This window comes from Buteo buteo, chromosome 11, assembly GCF_964188355.1.
Source record: "Buteo buteo chromosome 11, bButBut1.hap1.1, whole genome shotgun sequence".
Taxonomy (NCBI): domain Eukaryota; kingdom Metazoa; phylum Chordata; class Aves; order Accipitriformes; family Accipitridae; genus Buteo; species Buteo buteo.
This window is the reverse complement of record NC_134181.1, coordinates 39,663,219-39,683,578: the sequence shown is the minus strand read 5'-3', so window position 1 is coordinate 39,683,578 and position 20,360 is coordinate 39,663,219. Positions and strand designations below refer to the sequence as shown.

Below are 20,360 nucleotides of genomic sequence, written 5' to 3'. Positions count from 1 at the left end.
TGCAAAGCAGAAAATACCGAACAGTACCTGAAACGAGTTCTCCTATTTGGTGTACCACCGGCAGAGCCAGCCGGGCCTGGACTCTCCAGTTGTGGGTGCTGGTCCCCGGCACAGCTGCTGCTGCCGCCGTTCCCTGAACGCAGCCTCCGGACATGAATTTTAACTTTGCGGAGGTTGTAGCAAGAGGGTGGAGGGTTAGATAAAGCTTTATAGCATCTCACCATTTCCCTGTGTGCAGATCTGGTCCCTGCAGGGTGTTTGACTGACACATCGTCAGGGTGACGGTTGGTTGCAAGGCTCAGTCTTTTTTCCTCTACCTCTCTTTCCTTTGCTTGTTCCGGCACAGGAGAGAGGACACGGCGTCACAGTTCCTAATTCCCCCGCTGGTTTCTCTCTGGATTCCCCCTCTGTTTCCCACTTGAATCTCTGCTACGAGGGTTGCAGCTATTGCAAACAAACAGGCATTGTGTCATATTTCAACATCCCACTACAAAGCCGACTCCGCACAAGATAAAAATGAGCTGTCCGTATAAGCAGTCCTTGCTTCCCGCTAGCCAGGGTGGCCATTGAAACCCAACTCTCCAAAAAACACCCTGCAGTCTCAGGCTGCTGGGCAGCGATGCACTACAGTCAGATGAGCAGCCAGCTGGCCTTGCACAGCTAACCCCAGAGCCAGTCTGAATCCGAGGCTGGGAGGAGGAGTGGGGCGGAGAAGAGGAGGAGATAATTCCCAGCTTCAATTCTGCAGTGCAGCAGCTGCCCCTAAAAGAGTTCTGGACTGCTGCGCACCAAAAATCCTTTCCTCCTCTTAACGTCCAGCTTGGAAAGAAGAAAACAGAAAGGAAAGGAGCATCTTTCTATTTTACAACCCTTGCCAGACACCAACATCCATCTCCTGAAGTCTCTTGCTGTCTCAGAGACTCACATAGGGAGCAGGTAAAGAACATTCTTCTACAAATACCCAGATACATAATGAAATAAGCCAGTTTTAGGGCCAGATTCAGAATCAGGTATGAAAGAAGTGTTAACATATCTTATTATGTGACACTCAGTACTGTCACAGTTTTAATGTCCAGTAGAACTAAAATACAAAACATGAGTAAAGGAAGCTGTTTTGGTTTGGTTTTGTTTTTTAAAGACAAAAGGCTGCAGTATTTCTATCTAAGCATTCTGAATACACAGAGAGAGAAATTTCCCTCTTTGACCCTGCAGACCATATCTCAAACAGATTTTCTACATCTCCTGTGACTGGTTTTGGATTGTTAAGGGAGCTTCAAACCGGACCCCTAGTTCAGAAAGTGGAAGTCAGCTAGCTACACCTCACCTCAAGATTAAACCAAATACCCAGAACAATTTAGGAGCTAACTCTCTAGTGGCTAGCCATTTCACTTACGTTTTCTCTTAAAGTCTGGGTTTAAAAAACAAAACTAAACAAATTCCTTGTTTCCAAAGCTCTCTAAACACCATGAAAGCTGTATGCCTACAGAGTAGATCAAATAGAGCACTACTGCTCTGATGTGAAGGGTTGTACTGTATTAGAGACAGAAGTGGGAGGGCCAGCAGGAAAAGCTAGAATTAACTAGCTAATGGCATCCCACTCAGGCCTCGAAAGGAAAATATTCTAGAAAGAATTGTGTATTTTGATTGGCCTTCAAATATTACAGATATTCCCTAGAAACACCTCTGGAGTCCCTACATTAGAGTATTTTCTTCAGGAAGAAAACTGCTATATGGTATTCTGTACCTCAGGAAGTTCCAAGACCTGTGTGCATGTTGTTGTTTAAGCTGAATTTTAACAATTGCATATTAAAAAAAAATAAAATTCCAGTTTATCGAAAGAAGGTAAATTTAAGATCCTGAAAGCACTCAAAACATACTCCTTCCTCCCTGTGCCAACTTTTTTTGTTTTCCTAGTTAAAATATCATTCAGTCTTTCTCTGGCTGGCACAGGAAACTCCTACACAACAAAAATGAAGCCATCTGTATAGTAAAATGATGAAAGCAGTTACCCCAAATCCCATCAAAATTCAACGAAAAGCAACGAGGAGCACAGGGGAGCTATTTCTCCTAATTTGCCTGGAACATTAGAAATTACCACCATTAAATACTGAATTTTAAATAGAAACAAGCTAAATTGACAACATCCTTTCAAAAGGCACTTCATCAGACCAAGACAAAAATCATTTTCACACTGAATATGCGTCTTCACAAAACTGTGGAGTTTGTTCATTTGTTTGGCGCTGGTGGAGCCAGGCAGGAGGAGGCAGAGCGCCCCGACCCGCAGCCTGCCCTTTGCGCGGGCATATCGCAGCACCCGGCCGTGCCCAGCTCCCCAGGACAGGCTGGCACCCTGCTCCCCTGCCTAATCTCCTTTGAAGACCTTCACCTATGCATGAGATTGCAGAAAGACAACAGAGCAAACAGAAGTCTTAGCTACATTGTCTTCAGTACTCTTCCCTTAAGGGTAAGGGAGATAAACCCCACACGGTCTTTCAGTAGAAATTCAATCTTATTCCCCAAAACATTTTCAAGAAATTATTATATTCTAGACTGAACAAGCCCAATTCTCTGAAAGCATGGAACGAGTTAAATAGCTCACCTGCTGCCTAGAAACAAATGGACATTAAAATGTTCTACAGCCCAATGCAGTGGGAACTACCACCCTTTAGTTCAAAACAAAAAATACAGTGCAAGAGAGATTCCTCTCCAGGAAGGGAGAAATATCAGTGTTAAAAGCTTTTGTCCTCCACTTCTTCAAAAAACTGAGTTCAGGTGAGTAAGACGACCTAAGTTTCTCTTAAGTTCTGTTCTACTGACCTCATTACATTCACCAAGATGCAAATACCCGAGTCCTGCCTAAACGCTGACATATATGGCAGGTTGCCATCCCTGTTGCGGCTGCCCCAGAAGCAATGTGCCGTTCCTACAGTGTAAGAAGGCTGAAATGAAAAATCAATGCTGAGTTTACCTACTTTCCATGGGGAAAGAAACAAGAACTCGTGATCAACCAGCTCATGACAGAGGAACTCATATAATGGCGTCTCAATAGCTGGACTTCTTGGGATGCAGGCAGTGCCACAAAGCCTGCGTTATCAGCTTAGACAAGAATCTTATTGTTGGTTTGCAGGAGGTTGGACATCAGTACCAGACTCCCCCACCTGTCTGAACTCGCCCAGAATCCATGTTAGGTAAATAAAAGAAGCAGTTACCAGCAGGTATAAATCCCTAGAGAATTATTATCTAATAGAGAACTGCTAATCTGCCAGCTATGCAACACCGTTCTGCTCTGTCAGCTCAAATAAGCGTCAAATCCAGTGACCCCATTTAATTACTTATCATTACTACCTCAAGCCCTTCCCTCAAGTTTTAAAAAATAATACAGCAAGGCGTTTGCAAGAAAGACTAATATACAACTGAACTTCAAACCTGCAGTCTCAATTTTAAATCACAAGCATGAATCATTAGGCTTGGAATGCGCTCGTAGAGTGCTCAAGGCCCTCTGGTCACATTTTCTACATTTGGTAACTGAACTCCTGTTTAAAAAATGCACCGTATGCATCCAAAGGCTGTATTCTATGTAAGTGCCAGCAAAAATAAGGTCTTGCAATCAGGGGAGAGGTACTCAGTGACCATTTATTAAAGGTTCCATTCCTTTCCCAGCAGCATCTGTTTAATTTCAGACATGTAATCCCTGCTCCCACCCAACCTTCTCCGGAGCCAGCCCAGCAAGAGAAACACTGGATGCTCCACACCCAGTCAGGAGCTCCTGAACTCCGAGAGCACAACAAAACCTCAAGCTCTCATGCTGCTGGGGAAACCCGAGTGCAGAGTTAGCATCTGCCAAGGCCCCATGATTTTCGAGTAGCACGTTTGGTTCCAGCTCTGCCAGGGAAGTTTGCCAACTATACCGCTTTCTGCAGATTATTGGTGCTGGCTAATGAAACATACCACGCTCTGCTTTATCCATCCTTAATTTCTAAAATTCTTTACTTTTCATATGAAGAAGCCTTTCTACATATTTTTTTCTTAATTTATTAAGAAAAAAACTTTTGATCGTTTTCCCCTAATTTTACATTGCTCTTTTAGTTGCATTCTATAGAGAAAAAGTTTTATTTACTTTTGCAAAGTGACATGAAACTTGATGACACCTACAGTACACTGTATTATTTTAATATTTTGCAGTAATATTTTCCATTTCACGTCTTAAACACCCCCCCCCCCGCATTTTAGCTTAAGATACCTGTAAAGCAAACTCCCTGTTGTGTAAGGGATCTCTGATGGAAGCATTAACCCCGTTGTCTTCCCAACAAAGCAGGACCTGGCAGAAGCTGCACAAAGCCCCCGGCGGCTCCTCCGGCCCCACCTGCCCTCCCCCGCCGCGGAGGAAGTTAAGAGCGGGACTCTGAACTCCGATAACGCTGCTCCGAGAGACTGATGTTGTTTGCATCTGTTAAGAGATGACTCGTGAGAGAGCCGAGACTTTGGAACGTCTCTCCTGAAACTTCCAGCCAGCCAGAGGCTCAACGCTGACGCCCAACCCTTGGCCACCGGACCTCGCCCGTCCACAAGCCCTTACCCGATGCCGGCCAGCAGAGCGAGGTCTCCTCCTTCCCGGCTTGCTTTTTGGCTTTCCCTCGCTGAAACGCGATGCCGACCCGCCCTTTTAAAACAGTTTTCAGACACGTGAACAAAGCGCCGGGTCGCGCACGCCCCACCACCGCGCACGGCCGGGCCCGGCTCTCCCGCCCCCGCGGGGCTCCGTGGCCGGGCCGCCGGGGAAGGGGGGCTCCCTCCGGGCCGGCCAACCCCCACCCCCACCCCCGGGGCCCCTTCTCCGGCAGGAGAGGGGACGGGAATCCCCCCGCACCTACCCCGCCCGGGCAGGGGACACCCCGCAGCCGCTGACTCCCCGCCGCTCGCCGGTGCTCGCCTTTAAGGAAGCGGCGCGGAGCAGGCGGTCCTCCCCCCGGGCTCGCCTCCCAGCCACTGGGGCTCCAAAGCGGCTCTGTCTTCCCGTAGGGCCCCGTCCCCCTTCGGAGGAGGAGCCAGGGCAGGAGAACCGAAAAGGAAGAGAAACGGGAGGGGACCGGAACACGGCGACAACGGTGGCTCGGCCCGGGGAGGAGGGGGCTGGACCTCCGGGGCTCCGCGGGAGAAGGAAGGGGTCTGGCCGGGGGGGGCACCCAGGGCCTGCCGGGCTGGGGGTCGGACGCTCCCGGGGAACAAGGAGGTCCCTTCATCCCCGCTCGGCTTCCCAAGGAGCCACAGGCACGGCAACGGGAGAAAGCGACCGTGCCGGGGAGCGAGATCCCGGCGCGGATGCGGTTGCGCTTTCCCGGTGGTGTCCTGGTGCGGCGTTAACGCCGTAGAATCACAGAATCATTTAGGCAAGATCATCGAGTCCAACCATCAGCCATGCCCACTAAACCATGTTCTGAAATCTGACCATCTGACTGACGCACACAGTTTCGGCCAAAGCAAGAAAGTGCCCTGCAGTCTCATAAAGTGCTCCCGAAACGCTCAGATAAATTGCTCCATAATCCCAGCAAGATGCTCAGGAAGTTGTATGAGAGAGAACAGATTTACATGGTCAAAAAGCCAGCTCACGGGTCAGATTAAAAAAAAAAAAAAAAAAAGGATTGATTCTACTCAGTTCAACTTTCCAGGACAGCTGAGAAAAACATTTATACACTGTCACACCCTTCACGCATTTTGATGTTGAAATTTCACCGCTTTTAACATTTTCTGACCATCTTTGTCACGTGCATTGGGCCACTCTACAAGAAATTTTTTCAAAATTGCGTATTTGCTCAAATAAAACTCCAAACGTCAGAACATGGGAGCAAGAACGATGAGTAAGAGACCAACCAACCAGAGATTGTTTCATTCTTCCAAAGTTGGATTAAAAAAAATAATCAGAGATTTTTTCCATTATTAGCTCTTTCCTGAACTTGATGCACACCTCTTACCATAATACTAAATGTCTGTCTCCTCTGGGCCAAGGAAAGCAACTTCTGTATTGTACTGCCAAAATAGTATCCAGTATCCTCTGTTCCATAAATACGAGCAGTTTTTAATATCAATAGGAAAGACTGTTGTTCCTACCTCTGAGAATCAAGATCCTAAACCTATACTCAAGCACTTCCCCACTGTATTAAGTTGTTTTTAAAAACTGTGGCCCATGACGATAAGCTGAGGTTCAAACAGGACAGAACTGTGTATTAATCTGTCATCTGTATTATCAGATGTCACTACAGCTCACTTCCCTTTAATGGCTCACTGTGTTTTTCCTGGTGCACGTCACTCCAACAAACACTGCTTTTTGCTTACACAAACCAGAACAAACTATGGAAGCAAAGGACAGCTATGAGAAGTTCCTCTCTCTAGAGGAAAACTCTTGTTCATCCGGCCACTCCATTCATCCGAACTCACTCTTTGGCCAAGGTTGCCCATAGTAACTCTCTGATCCTGTATCAACACTGCCTGGTGCCCAGGTGAGAGGAGGCAAATTGCCTCTAGTTAGCATATGAATGGCGTGCTACGCATGGAGATTTCAGTCAGGAAATGTTCTGTGACAGCAAGGATTTGAAACAATAAGCTTCCATCCATCTGATAAATATCTACCCATCTCCCTCCAAGCCCTCTGCTTTACCTCATCTAATTAAATGAAAGCTGATCCTCACTGGTATTCACAGTAGGGGACACACTAAGGCGTTAATCAGCTCAAGCTCTTAGCTACATAATGTCTCTAAGAAAATTACAGGAAGAAAAGATCTATGCTAAAGAAACAATAGTTTTGTCTTTCCCTGTGGAAAAACTTAAGGGACACTCGACTTCAACCAGATTCATTTTTTTCCCCCCATTCTTTTATGAAGCTTGAGCAAAGCAAAACCATATAGGAGTATACTCTTCTTAATTCAATCAAAAACTATGCACACTTCTATGACGATACCGATATGTACCTCTGGAACAGGGAGAGATTCCCTGCTTGCATAACATGATGATGATTACCTATTTCATACCTCTGTCTTCCGCTCAGAAGCAGGAGAATCTGCCTTACACACAAAGCTGTCAGGTGGAAGATGGTGTGTGTTCGCACATGAACACGAGGTTGGTACCATGGAATCAGAACTTCATAGCAGCAGGCTCTGCAGGGAGGGGATGTGCAGCAGTTTCCTGTTCTATATTACCCTTTCAAAGCCTGTTCAATCGCACTTGGTCTCTTTTTTGCCTAGGCAAAGGCTTATTCTGCTCTAAAAAACAAGCCGAAACCCCTCTTTTCCACACTCCTAAGTGTGCTTCCAGGGATGCAAAAAACAGAATAATCGAAAATGATAGGTCAGCAAAAAAGACACTGCTTTCCAATAAAAAGGAACAACGCAGCTCTTATTTTTCTTGAATCCTTCATTGTTTGGAATATTTCTTGCAACGTCTGAACACAGTTTCTCTTTTTCCTTGTAACTGTCAAGCTTCCTTTCCCTCCCACAGAAGCATTCAACAGAACTTAAGCACATCAGAAGGACTAGGAAACCTTGTTAGTGTCTCCTACTGGTATCTGCTGCATTTGGAGCCCTGCTTATCAGTTTTAAATACTTTGTGCGATTCCCCACTGCAAAAAACAAATCCTTTAGAGCTGTTTCATCAAAAGCAATACTCGGAGCTTCACCAAATAGCCATCAAATAATAACAAACCAGCATATCAGTATGATGAAAGAAAGCAAATTTAATAAGGGAATTACCCAATTTCATACCTAAAAGTACAAACAGTAACAAAAAAACCATTTGTTTTCGAGTATCAAAACTGAACTGACATCGCCTTTTAAAATAAATACTCCATGAACACTTACCAGTTCTTTTTTAATCAAAACATAAAACCTGTTTGAAATAAGCTTCAGCAGGAAAAGAATATACAGAAGACAGATTTACAGACAAATTCCTCAGGAGCTATCACTGCCTAAACTGTTAGCATCTGGACTGTCTGGATCATATCTGATTTGGGTCACTAGTGAAAATGAATTTAGGGATTCCAGCCTAGTCCCCCACAGGCATGTGGCCAAACCACTCACAAACTGGCAGTGTGCTCAGGAATGCAAAGAAATGGGATGCTAAAGGTCAGACTGAAGCATCTCCTACACAATCCTACAATCCTAGGATTTTTAACTCCTTGCCTTCAGAAATGGCACTGAAGCAGGCACTCACCTGGCTGTTTGGAAGAATACCACATATACTTTAAACTGTCTAACATGGAGTTGTACAATATACAATTATGAAGCATTTCTTACTTCAATGCTGCAATGAATATTTGACCTATGAATCCGATATACCTACTGCAATTTCACAATAATTTCTGAACTCCTTGGAATCCAGAAGGAAAAGGCAAAAATCCCTCAGGATCACCAAGAGCCATTACAGACCTAGGTGTTACCTACAAAAAAAAGGTCTTGCTATATATTCACAAAGAAAACAGGTAAATTTTTATTAACTAGGTATCAATTCCGTCTCAGCTTCCTTGTAAAGTATGTAAAGCATGAAGGCATAGAGGAAGTAACTGAAGTGCCAAAAGTAGCACAGATTGAGCAGCTAGTGAGAAGATAAACCCTACAACTACTGCACAAGCTGTACCCGTAGCTAGAACTGCTAGGACAAAAAAACCCCAACAACTCAGCACTGAATGTTTTTTGAATTTTATGATATGTCATTTTAGTCCTGCCTATTTTGATTTCTGTATTTAACTCTGTAAATTGCATAATGTGCTTAATTTGCTACCTTGCAACGCAAGGTGGGGAAAATGAGAAAATGCATTGCGCCAAGCAGAGCTACAGCTCCATCAATTACTGCAGATGCATGCCTTATGCTCTCTCAGGAGTGCAAGTGGACAGTAGGTTGAAGATGAGTCTGCATCGTGCCTTGGCAGTGCTGAAGGCCAACAGCATAGAGGAGCACAAGCCAAGGGAAGGTCGTTCCATTTTACTTTGTGCATGTGAGACCAGATCTGGAATACTGTGTCCAGTTTTCTTAGGATCAGAAAAGATGTTGATAGACTTGAGCTTGTGCAGTGAAGGGCCAGCAGCATGGTCAAAGGGTTGCAGCACATGGCCTTTGAGAATGGGCTAAGGGTATTGAGCTTGTTTAGCCCGGAGAAGACTTAGGAGGGACCTAACAACAGCCTTCCAACTTCCAAGAAGAGGTTACTGAGAAGATGGAACCAGGCTCTTTACTGAGGGAGATGGAGAGGTAACAGCCATCAATTGAAACAGCAACAGTTCTAACTGGATATAAGGAAAATATTTTTCACTACAAAGGTAATTAAGCATTGGAACAGGCTGCCCAGGGACACTGTGGAATCTTTGTCCTTGGAAATTTTTAAGACCCAAGTGGACAAAGCCCCGAGTAACCTGGTCCAAATTCAGCGTTGGCCCTGCTTTAAGCAGGAGGGTGGACTACATGACTTCCATCTGAATGATTCATTGCCTACCAAACATTTTTTTATTCAAAATACGTAATACAATCATCCCCTCTACCTCTGATTTGACAAGTATTTAAAAATATAGTGTCAGCCGTACTAAAAGATGGCGGAGACGCCAGCAGTTCCTAATGTATCATTACATTGACTTCAGACAAAATTATAGTTACTTAAGTGACAGAAACTTTAGTTCCATGATTTGTCAAAAATGCATTGGCAGTAGAGGACAAATTAAACATTCCTTTGTTGGAATGAAAGCAAAGGAGCTTTGCCTCAAATATGCCAGAAGTAAAACTGCCCCAAGTTTCTTACCTCCCACTCACTTGCAAGCTTCACAGGCACCTCTATGCCCTTCTTCTCCAGCTGTTCCAACTTGTAATCTTCATATTTTCTGTATCCTGCATATCCCCCACCTGTAGCAATCAGAACATGGAAGGGGCGCAGGCGGAAGACTTGCCCTAGTGGAGCAGTATGAAGCTTCTTCCTGTCTGTAATAGAAAAAAACCACACTTTGGGATAGAGAACAACTACACACTAAAGAAAAAAGTTATTATGTGCAGTGAGGGATGTCAGCTTAGGTGATGAAAACATGATCAGAAATCTATGAGACAAGCTATGTTTCGATGCTCCTAAGTACTCCAGTTATTGCAGCTTACCAAGTTACTGAAACTCAACTGACAAGGACTGACTGGTCATCTGTGTTTTTAACCTCATCCCCCTCGCCCCTGCCACACACCTCTCCAACATGCTTCCCCCCAAAACATATAAAATGACTCCCTGAAAGCACTATCATACTTTCCAACTATGAGATCTTCTATGCTGTTACTATATAGAATCATCAGTTGCTGGTGAACAATCTGTAGTACTGAAGACCTTCATGCTTCTCAGTCATTAAAGCTTTCATTATAGTTAGGGAATCCCCAAATTGTACTGCTAACTGGAAGAGGGAAGGAAATGATGACCTGCTTTAGTGTAGGTTTGGTAAACAGGATAATAGGCACATTTCTGCTGTAATACAGGTCATCACATGGAAGGAAAAAAAAAAAAAAAAAGACATCTAGTATTATGTCTGTTTCTTACTGAGAACTGCCACGCTCCTCCTGCATAACACAAGCCTTGTGTGTCATCTGTGAGATACATGTACACCACATTGGCACTGAGCAACAGGACAGCCACACAGAGCAACCACAGCAGTGGGAAGTATTTCCTTTGCAAAATCTTCAGAGAAAACAAATATGTTCCGGCTTAATGGGCTAAGTATTAGACTACACTTCTATCTGTGTTACAGTCAAAGTCTGAAGGTTCTCAGCAATGAGCATAAGTCACTCCGGGACAAAGAAAATGCCCAGAGAAACTAATTCTGATTGGTGTCATTTCCACAACAATCGTTAACATGGGTGAGCCAGAATCAAAAACAATGGACTACATCTTGTTCCATCAATGTCAGGCTTAGGATTTGACTATGAAAGGATGCATTAATAACCAAAAGAATAAACACCAAATCTATTCCTAGGCACACATAGAGACAAAGCATAATTGCTTAGCATTCTGGGAAGCTTTAGTTCTAAGTAGTAGAGTTGATTAGAAACATTCAGCTATTCTTCATCCATTATGCGGCAAAAAGATGCCCAATAAAAGTAATTCTTGCTCACATTTTGTTTTACCAAAATAATATTTTTGCTCATTTCTTTCCTACGTATGTGATTTAAAACAATGTTTGAATTATATGTCCTAAAATACATCATAATACGAAAACAGCTTTATTCTTACAGAGAAAAAAAAAAAAATCTTATTTTCTGGGGGAAAAAAAAACCAACAAAACCCCAATAACAAACAAACAAGGCAGCAACTACAGTTACAGTTAAGATTCTAGAAAATATTCTGTCCTAAAGAACAATGCTCAATAAAGGACAGGGATCATTTAGAACAGCTAAATGTTTATAAAGACAGACTTTTATTTTGAATTTACAAAGACTCTACAACCTTTCAACTTTGCATCACTATTTCCACAGAAATATCTGTACCGAAACCAACCATACTCTTTAGCCCTAAAGCCTTTAACTCCCTTCCCACCACATCTTTGGTTCTAAGTTAGCAAAGCTGCTCAGCTGTTTCACCAGAGCTTAGCAAATTCCCAAACCAAAACCGCTCAGTGGGAACAGCTCCTTCTGGTTTGTATCCAGCAAGAGGCTGCTTCCACTTCAAGAGCCCCTATTGATTACACCGATGTGAACATTTCTCTTCCTGTGCTACCGACCAAACCATTTGATGTTCCACAAGCCACAGCAAACACAATTTAAATTGTTGATAAATGATTTGAAGAGTTGACTTTTCCCCATCTCCAGCATTAAAGAAACAGCATTTCTGTAACTGGTATCCAAACCATGATGATTGGCAAAGACATCTAACACGCCATTGTTAAGCTTTCTTTACCCTGACAGAATAAAATTCCACACCTCTCAGACACGAATGAAATTCACATAACCAGTTTACAAATTCCAAGACAAAAAGATTAGTTACTGATTCTGACAACAAAGCCATGTTCAGGCAGTTGGCACTGTTGAGAGATTTCAGCTGAACATCATGTTCTCTAATGATACTAACACTACTGCAGCTCTCTGGCAAGCAGCATGAGAATATGAAGAAAGCTCATGTCTTGGCACATGAGCCAGTAGAGACAAGTCCAGGACAAGAGGAAAAAGGTGTAGGATTTTTAACATGCTAATGACACATTTTTAGATGCTTTGAATCCTAAATCTGAACTCCTTACAGGTAAAGCTAGCCTGTTTCAGATTTCTTTTAAACATTGAGTATATTCAGCAAATGAGAATAAAAACAATTTCCTTCTTTGGAACAGATGAGAAAACCTCATTCCCTCAGAAACATTAAAAAATGCAGGCTGAGAAAGCAAACTGCATAATCAAAGGCATGCTCTAGTCTATGCAATCAGATGCAATGATATAAATATTGCTTTGTTACTCTGACAAAATGAAGAATTTCTTCTAGGAAAGGATACAAATGTGTAGAGGAGGCCATTATAAGGGGTAGAGATAAAACTAAAGAAGAGTTATCTGCTCTTCATAATGACATCATTTGCAAGTCGTCTAGATTTAAATCCACACCAGAATCTGAAATATCAATGGATTAGAAAATGGCTGGCTAAAAAGTTAATTTGTTCAAAGCCAACTTCAGATGACTTTTTCTTCCATGTGATCAACAATTTTGCAGTATGCATCTCAACTTCCTAGATATTTTTTTTTCCCGTAATGACTAACTTTGGTTTCTAGACTACAAAGAGCTGCTGTTTCTATTAATCTGTCCAAGCATATTTTTCAGTAATGAAATATCCGTATATGACATGCCAGACAAAGGATTTGGACAGGCAAGTTAACCCCCAAAAATGGTTATAGAAAATGGGATCAACACCTCAGCTGGCAAGGAAAAAAAAAAAAAAAAGACAACTGCATGCAGTTGTTACACTAATATACAACAACTCATATGCTACAAGTTTACAGACAAATACTTATTAGAAACAAATACTAATATTTGATCTTCACAGCATTACCCAGCTAAAGTAACTCCAAGTGCAAGCACCATTTTAATCAGGTCTTAAATATTTCATGTAAACCTATTCTGATTTCCTGATTTATTAAAATTACAAGTACAGTTTGAAATATAAAAGGATATTTATACCTTTTCTTTCTTACAGACCTGTTAAACTGCTGAATTCTGAATTCCTCAGACCTCTCAAGGTGAATAGCTGATAAGACTTGCACTACAATGCAGGTAATACAGTTGAACATTTTCAACAAATTCCCACCTGGTTTGTGCTGTTACTTTCTTTTTTTTAATATAGAAACACTGTCCTAACATGAACCTCTCTACCAAATTGTGTCTTTAAAAAAGTAATTTTTCCACTGTAGGCTCCTCAGAAAACTAAGTAATCTGCAGAAGTTAATTAAGAAAAATTAACCTATGATTAAAGGGTTTTAATGCGCTATACAGAGATCATCTTCACTAGAAGAATTTCAGATGTTTTGAAAAGTTTGAAGTCTACATTTAAAGAGATTCATTATATATGCTCTTCCCCAGAGTCCTTCCTCCCCTAGCACCCGATAATAGTATCACAGTCAATCTGATTAAATTTGCTTTACAAAATAGTCTACTTTCTTCAGTTGTTGAGAGTAGAGAGAGTTGAGAGTACCGGGAAACCTGAAATCCCTCATTTTGCATACAGCTGACCTAATGAAGCCAAGAAAGTGACACTGTTGTTACACGACTAACTTCTAGTTTACAATTTGTTGTTAAGTTGTACAAAAATGCTCACAGGGGAAAACCTTGATTCATTAGTGTGCCGAGACGGATGTGATGTAAGAAAGGTGAATTTGTATTGTATTTACATGCAATAAGTCATCTACAAAGGGTGCAGAACTGCCCGGCTATTGTAATGTATGAACATATTAATTAAATACCAAACTTGTCAAAAAAATATATTGCCAAGGAAGATGGAAACAGATCCCAATATAAATTTCCCCTAGGAAAAAAAAAAAGAAATAGACAAAATAGAAACATAGCAGCCACTCACATTATTACCCTAGCTCCTTTTCTGCTGACCCTGTTACACAGGTTTCTTCAGAAGTGGTAATATCAGTGAAAAGGATGATTGTCAAAGTATCAACGAAGCTTAAAAAAAGGCAAATTCCATCAAAGGGGGCACATTAAAAGAGACCATTAGGGCAGCAGATGTCACAATGACAAAGCAAGCTGGTTACTTGCTGATAAATATACACAGGTATAATACAGTATGAGAGTGAACAAAAATAACGAGGAAAAAAAAACGCAGAAAACAAACAATTGCATGGTCTATTCATAAGTCCCAATGGAGGTATTCCTGCTTTGGGGGGGGCTGACATTCCCCCAAGCAGGATAAGCTTTGCCTTTCCAGTTTTAGCCAATACTGCTCTGCATACTATAGCATCTTAACTGCTGCCCAGATTTTTGTCTCTGCAAGGCTCCTCATACCTACAAAATCATTGTGGAACAGATGGCACTTCTAAAAAGACAGAGAAGCTTTAACCATGGCTAGGGAAGCTATTTGTCCAAAATGCTCCTCTTGTTAAAGGAAATGATTTCTGGCTTTTGGGTTTTGGGGTTTTTTTGTTTGTTTGTTTTTAATTTATTTATTTTTATTGCTACATTTGCTATCCAAGTATTCCAAAATAGCTGAGAAACAATGAATAACACCTCATAAGGAATCTCATTAAATAGGTAAATACACTTCTTTTACTATCTGGAAAACGTAACACCAAAGGAGTAAACCAAAATTTACAAGCTTGTGTCTACAGAAATGCCATGAACTGAATAGGTCTCTGGTGCTGGACTCCCACTACTACTTTAATCTCAAGAACTTCACCAATATGTGACTGTAATTTGCCTAACTTTGAGTGACCCTGAATTTAAAAACACTGGGTAGATACAAGCCTTCACTTACCACTGAAAAATGTCCTAGAAGGTGGCTGCTTCCAGAGGAGTCCAGTTCTAACACACAGGTTCTCATGTATAAGGAAGTTACAGCTAGTCAGCAAACTGCAAATACAACAAACAAGAAGCAGTTGCTTCAGTACCAATGTTTAATAATGCAAATGTAAGCAGTTCAATGTAATGATAATGTTATATTCAGAAGCTGAATAATATAGGAAGTAAAAGTCCCCTCAAAATATCATAAAATTTCCACTGAGCCTATTCCCTTCTGGCCTATTCCTTCCCTAAAAAAACCAAAAAAACCTGACAATCCAAGTGCTCCTGCAGATATTTATTTTATGTTGCATCTATTTTATCTTTTCTTTTTCTTACCAAATATTGACGTATGTTCCTCTTGAGCTTAATTCTATTGTAACAGTGACACTCTTTTGAGTATTGTACGTGCTGATCTTGGCAATAGCCCTTTTCGTGCAACTAGTTATGTTGTCATTATGTACCATATCTTGGCCTGTTTGGAGTTCTAAAATGTTTGTGATGGTGAATACAATCTGAGTCTTTTTTAAAAAGCAAGCTAATATAATCTAATTTAATCTTGTTTTATGCACTGCCCTGGCCTACATGTTTAGTAATCTGTTACTTTTTTTTTTCTTTTAAATAAGTGATTCTAGAACTGACGAGAATTACTATTCTCTAAATCTGCTTCCAGTTTAACACAGACCAATTTTATCCAACAGCATGCAAAAGACTCCTTTTAAGATCAGTAAATTACTTGTATTTTGCTGGAGAAAACACAAACGTTTAAAACAAGATTGCTCGGCTTCCAAGGAAAGTACATACTACAAGCATCACTATCTTCTGTAACAACATGGCTAACGTATTCACTTCCATCTAAAGGTAATGTTTATAATGGACAAAGTTGAATTCAGCCATGCTGATCAAAACGAACTTTTCTTGCAAAAGTAGTGGTAAATTTTGTAATGATTGTTTAGTGCTTGGGATTATTCCATCTCCACCAGGCTGCTACACAGGTGTGTCATTTAGGAAACCCCTACAATAGCAAGTGTCTTAAGAGACACTTAGGAATTGGGTTCATGTATCTCCTTCGTTGCCATGGTGGTGAGGAGGAGGAGTACTTAGAAAAAGCTATGGATTCTGTGAAGAGGTAGTGTCATTTACTAGACCAACTGGTATAGCTGGAAAAGTAAAAAGGCTGCCAGGCACAGAAGCTCTTCTTTAGAATTTGTCTTACCACTCTGTATGCTGGTGAACTGTAATGCGAGTGGTTCTGCCACTCTGAAAATACATAAAACAGACTTATAACTGGCCAATGCAGGGAAAAGGTTCAACCAGGATTTTTCATATGTTTAATATATTTCATTTAATGTCTCTAATAAATCTGAAAAGGATCCATCCAATTGTACAAGAACTATTCCTGTTCAAAGTCTGTAATTGAGCAGGTTTAGAGAAGTACTTGAAGATGGCATGGCAACACCACACCCTGCTGTTAGACAGGATCACAGGCCCAAGCCAGGGCAGGATTTGGGCAGAGTTCTCACACCAACAGGCTCGGTCCCTTGGGAAGAACCAGGTCTGGCAGGTCTTTGTGCAACCTACTCATTCCTGGGATGTAAATGCCACAGCTGGGATGTCTTCATTTGGCCCTCTGACCTTTTGTCTGCTCTTCATCAGATACATGCTGAATACTGAATTACTTCATTAGCTTACAAGCTACTGCATCATTTAGGGTGATTCAATTCCAGGAAGTGATTATTAAGAGTTTTAAGAAATAATTTTGGGTGTCTACTGAGTAGACGTTATATAGACATTATCTCTTTATTTAGAAAAGGAGTCCACAAATAACACATTTCTTGTCTAGAAATCACATAATGATATAAGCAGACACTTGCTAACAATGTTTTAATGTTAGCCAAGGATAAATAGCTATAGTTTTCACTTATCCCCATAACATGGTGTCAGTAACATTTCACTCTGCCCTTCAGCTTAATGGTCTCTATTAAAACCACTGTATTAACCCAAATGTGACAGGACAGTCCCTCCCCAAAACATAGATTCCTGTAACCAGGTGCTAAACATGCCACACTGCTGCATCATCTCCCAGGATATTATTTCCTTAGTGAGACAGAAAAATCATCCCACACTGCTGCAGAACCTGTATGTTTGACATAACAACATGATGTAATTTTATCATGAACAATGAGGTCAGCTGATCCACATGGGTCATACACCAGAGCTACACTAATTTGCGGTATTACAAAGCCTGCTTTACAACATATTAAAACACCTGGGATAAAAGGAGTACTTCCCCATCAGCAAGCTGGGAGCCTGTGGGCTACTTCTAAGGGATTAAAAAAAAAATAAGAACAAATCCAGTTAGCATTAGACTTAAATTTACCAGAAAAGTTTTAAAGCCCTAAAAAGTCAGGGAAAAAAATAATTAAAACTTAGCTACAGCCTAAAGCACTAATATTCTCAAGACACATAGTAGTCCTGATACATAATAACCTACAAAAAAAAAAAAAGCACAGCCAGAATAAAACTAGCTGCATTGGCTTCACAGGAGCATCCAGGAGCTGTTCATGTTGCCAAGGTAGAATAGGGCATACTGGGACTTGGTACTTCAGCAGACAGATCATCACAGAGGAAGGATGCAATAATTAATTGCAGACCCTAAGCTCTTACCAAAACTGTTTTTGGTGTCCAACATGGGAAAACCAGTCTCCTCTTTACTCTGAAATCTGTCTAAAAAGAGGTAAAGATGCCAAGACTAAATAGTTTACTGTCAGCCTCACCTTCCCTGCTCCTGACAGCCTGACCTTGATGGGTACAAGTGTGTAGGAGAGCGCTGGCCTCCTGACTCTGCCACCTGACTGGAGGTTGTTGGAGTGGGAACTGCTGGGACCCCAGTTAACAACTTCAGCCCCTCGGTGACTTCAACCGTGGCCGGACGAGGGACGACACTCCGGGGCTGGGCACTGAGGCCGGATGGTAACAACGCGCTCTGCACATGACATGTTTTCTCCAGGTTTTGAGAGAGAAGGTGAAGTAAAGGGACTGTGTGTTCTGTCCAACAACACAGAATCGTGTCCTATAAACAATATTCTTTAAATTGTTTCGTTGCAGTGGAAAACATAAGCTTTAGGAGAATATCTCCTGTGAAGAACCGCCGGGTTCCCAGTGAGGTGCAGAATTCTCCTCACAGCCGGTCCTCCCCGGGGGGTTACATAACCTCAGGGGCAGCAGCTGCCCCTCTACTAAACACTTACACGCTGACCACTACAGACTGTGAAACCGAGTTAAAATTATACAAGGCCACACGCTTTTCTTTCTTAAAAAAAAACGTAAACCCTTCACCTTTCTTTCCAGCTTGGAGAACGAGACTCCTCGCACATGCCCAGGGGGACTGGGCCGAGGTACCAAAACCAAACCTATTTTCACCCCGGCGGGGAAACGTCTGCGAACGAGGCGGCCGGAGAGGAGGGGGCGGCTGCAGCCCCCGGCCCGGGGGAGGCCGGGCCACCGCCCAGCTCCTCCTCACGCCCCCCGCCCCCGGGGGACCGGCTGTCAGTCAGCGGCAGACCGCTTCGCCCCCAGCGCTGCCGGGAGCCGGACAGCCTCAGCCCCTTCGCCGCCGGGCAGCGCCGGGCAGCGCCGTGCCGTGCCGTGCCGTGCCGTCCCTCCCGCCCGTCCGTCCGTCCGCCCGCCGTGCCCGTACCTGCTCCTCCGCAGCGCGGCCACGCCGCCCCGCGCTACGGCCGCCGCCATGTTCCCGCTCCGCCGCCGCCGCCTCCTCTGCTGCGTCCCGCGCGTGAGGGCGGGAGACGGGCGGGGGGCGGGGCCGGGCGGGGGGGCGGGGCCGACGCGGCTGAGGGAAGAGCGGGCTCGGCTCGGCTCGGCTCGGCTCGGGGCGGTGGTGTGAGGGGACGGGGTGTGGAAGGGGTCGTTACCTGAAGGGAATGTGGTGTGTAGGGACGGCACCGTTCCTCAGGAGAGAAACGGAATGGGGAAACGGGGGCGAAGGTGTTCCCCAAAGTGGGATGTGGTGAGGGTTGTTCTCTGGGGGGGTGGTGAGGAGACAGGGTTGTCCCTGAGGGGATGTGGTGAGGGGGCAGGGTGGTCCCTGAGGCGATGTGCTGTGGGGACGAGGCTGCTCCGCAAAGGGGGTATGGTATCGGGACAAAGCTGTTGGCCAAAGGGAGGTATGGTTTGAGGAGGGGACTGCTTCTTGGGGAGCTGAGGGTGCAGCAGTTGGGGTTCAGCTGCTTCTCAGTGTTGCTCTTGAGGGGCAGGTAAGTCCTTGACCACAGATATGGGAACACCAGGGATGTCAAGGCTGGGGTTTTACTGGGGGGGGAAATGACACGGGACAGAGACAATACTGTTCCTACAAGTGAGATGTCGGGCAGGGTAGTGCAGTAACATCTGTTCCTACTCTGGTGTCCCTTGCCTGTGTCCTAGCAGCACAGAGGGGATTTTATAGAGATTATTTTGTTTCCACCCTCTTAGATGCATCCCTAGATAGATGCATAGATGCTACATTACTGGGAAGTAGCTAATTACCATTTTCTGACGGTGGTAGGGGGGTAGTTTTGTAGGGTGAATCAATAGGGAAAGAATTCCAGAGTCCTGCCACTGTGTTTCTGCATCCTCAGTGCTTTAGGATACGGTCCTCTCAGCGGACCTGACTACATTTGTGATTAATGTTTGTTTGTTTTCCTGACCAGGCCTAAGTGAAGTCTACAACACCTTCATGTCATCCTTTTTTTTTTCACATCACCACAGACAGCAGCATAGTATCTGTACAAGTATCTTAGACATGTACAGGAAAGCCTTTTATTTGTAAATATGTACAATTTGAGCAGAGATACAGATGCAGCCCTCATGTAATGCTAATATTATTAGCTGACTGAATTGTTGGGAGGTACATATATCCCGTACGTAATGGTAGGATTGGCAGGAAGTAAAACCTCAAAGAAGGTGGGATTTGATCCTGTTAGGTGCTTTGCTACAAGCATTGCAAGAGCCATTATTAGCTTTGCTGTCTAACTGCACCCTGCTGGTGGTCCTGACGGACAAGTTTCCCCAGAAGTGATTCAGAGGTTAAGGTGTAGTTAGATGAAACACACTTGTTTGTAGTGTATGTTAATTGACATTGACTGAACTGATTAGTGATCTGTCTTGATGTAATCTTTCTCCCTGGAATTAAAAGTAAATATGTGTACCTTTAACTATTTTAAAATTACTTTTATCATGTTTTTTGTTTTTACATTTGTGTTGCTTTTTTTTAACATCTGATAATATATTGTATGAAAAGATTATATAGACTGCACTCACTGAGGAATAAAACATACTTCCCAAAGTGTACTGAGCTGTGCTAGGCCTGTGCAGGTGAGCCAAG

The 20,360-nt window shown here is 43.1% G+C and overlaps 1 protein-coding gene across 7 annotated transcripts in view; it reads right to left on the bottom strand.

Moving 5' to 3' along the window:
* PISD (phosphatidylserine decarboxylase) overlaps positions 1–18,769 on the bottom strand; it is a 29,843-nt gene extending 11,074 nt beyond the window's left edge. Inside the window, exons 1-4 of one of the 7 annotated variants that reach the window (XM_075041707.1) lie at positions 18,678–18,769; positions 14,955–15,049; positions 9,776–9,951; positions 4,577–4,660 (exon numbers count right to left, since the gene is read on the bottom strand). In XM_075041707.1, coding sequence (XP_074897808.1) covers positions 4,577–4,660; positions 9,776–9,951; positions 14,955–15,049; positions 18,678–18,727 — 405 coding nt within the window. In that variant the 5' untranslated portion in view covers positions 18,728–18,769. Of the gene's footprint in view, positions 1–27; positions 643–4,576; positions 4,661–4,871; positions 4,930–9,775; positions 9,952–14,954; positions 15,050–18,677 lie in introns of those variants that run through there. The other 6 variants (XM_075041710.1, XM_075041713.1, XM_075041708.1 and 3 more) reach the window with 6 other exon arrangements.
* Positions 18,770–20,360: the final 1,591 nt, after the last annotated feature.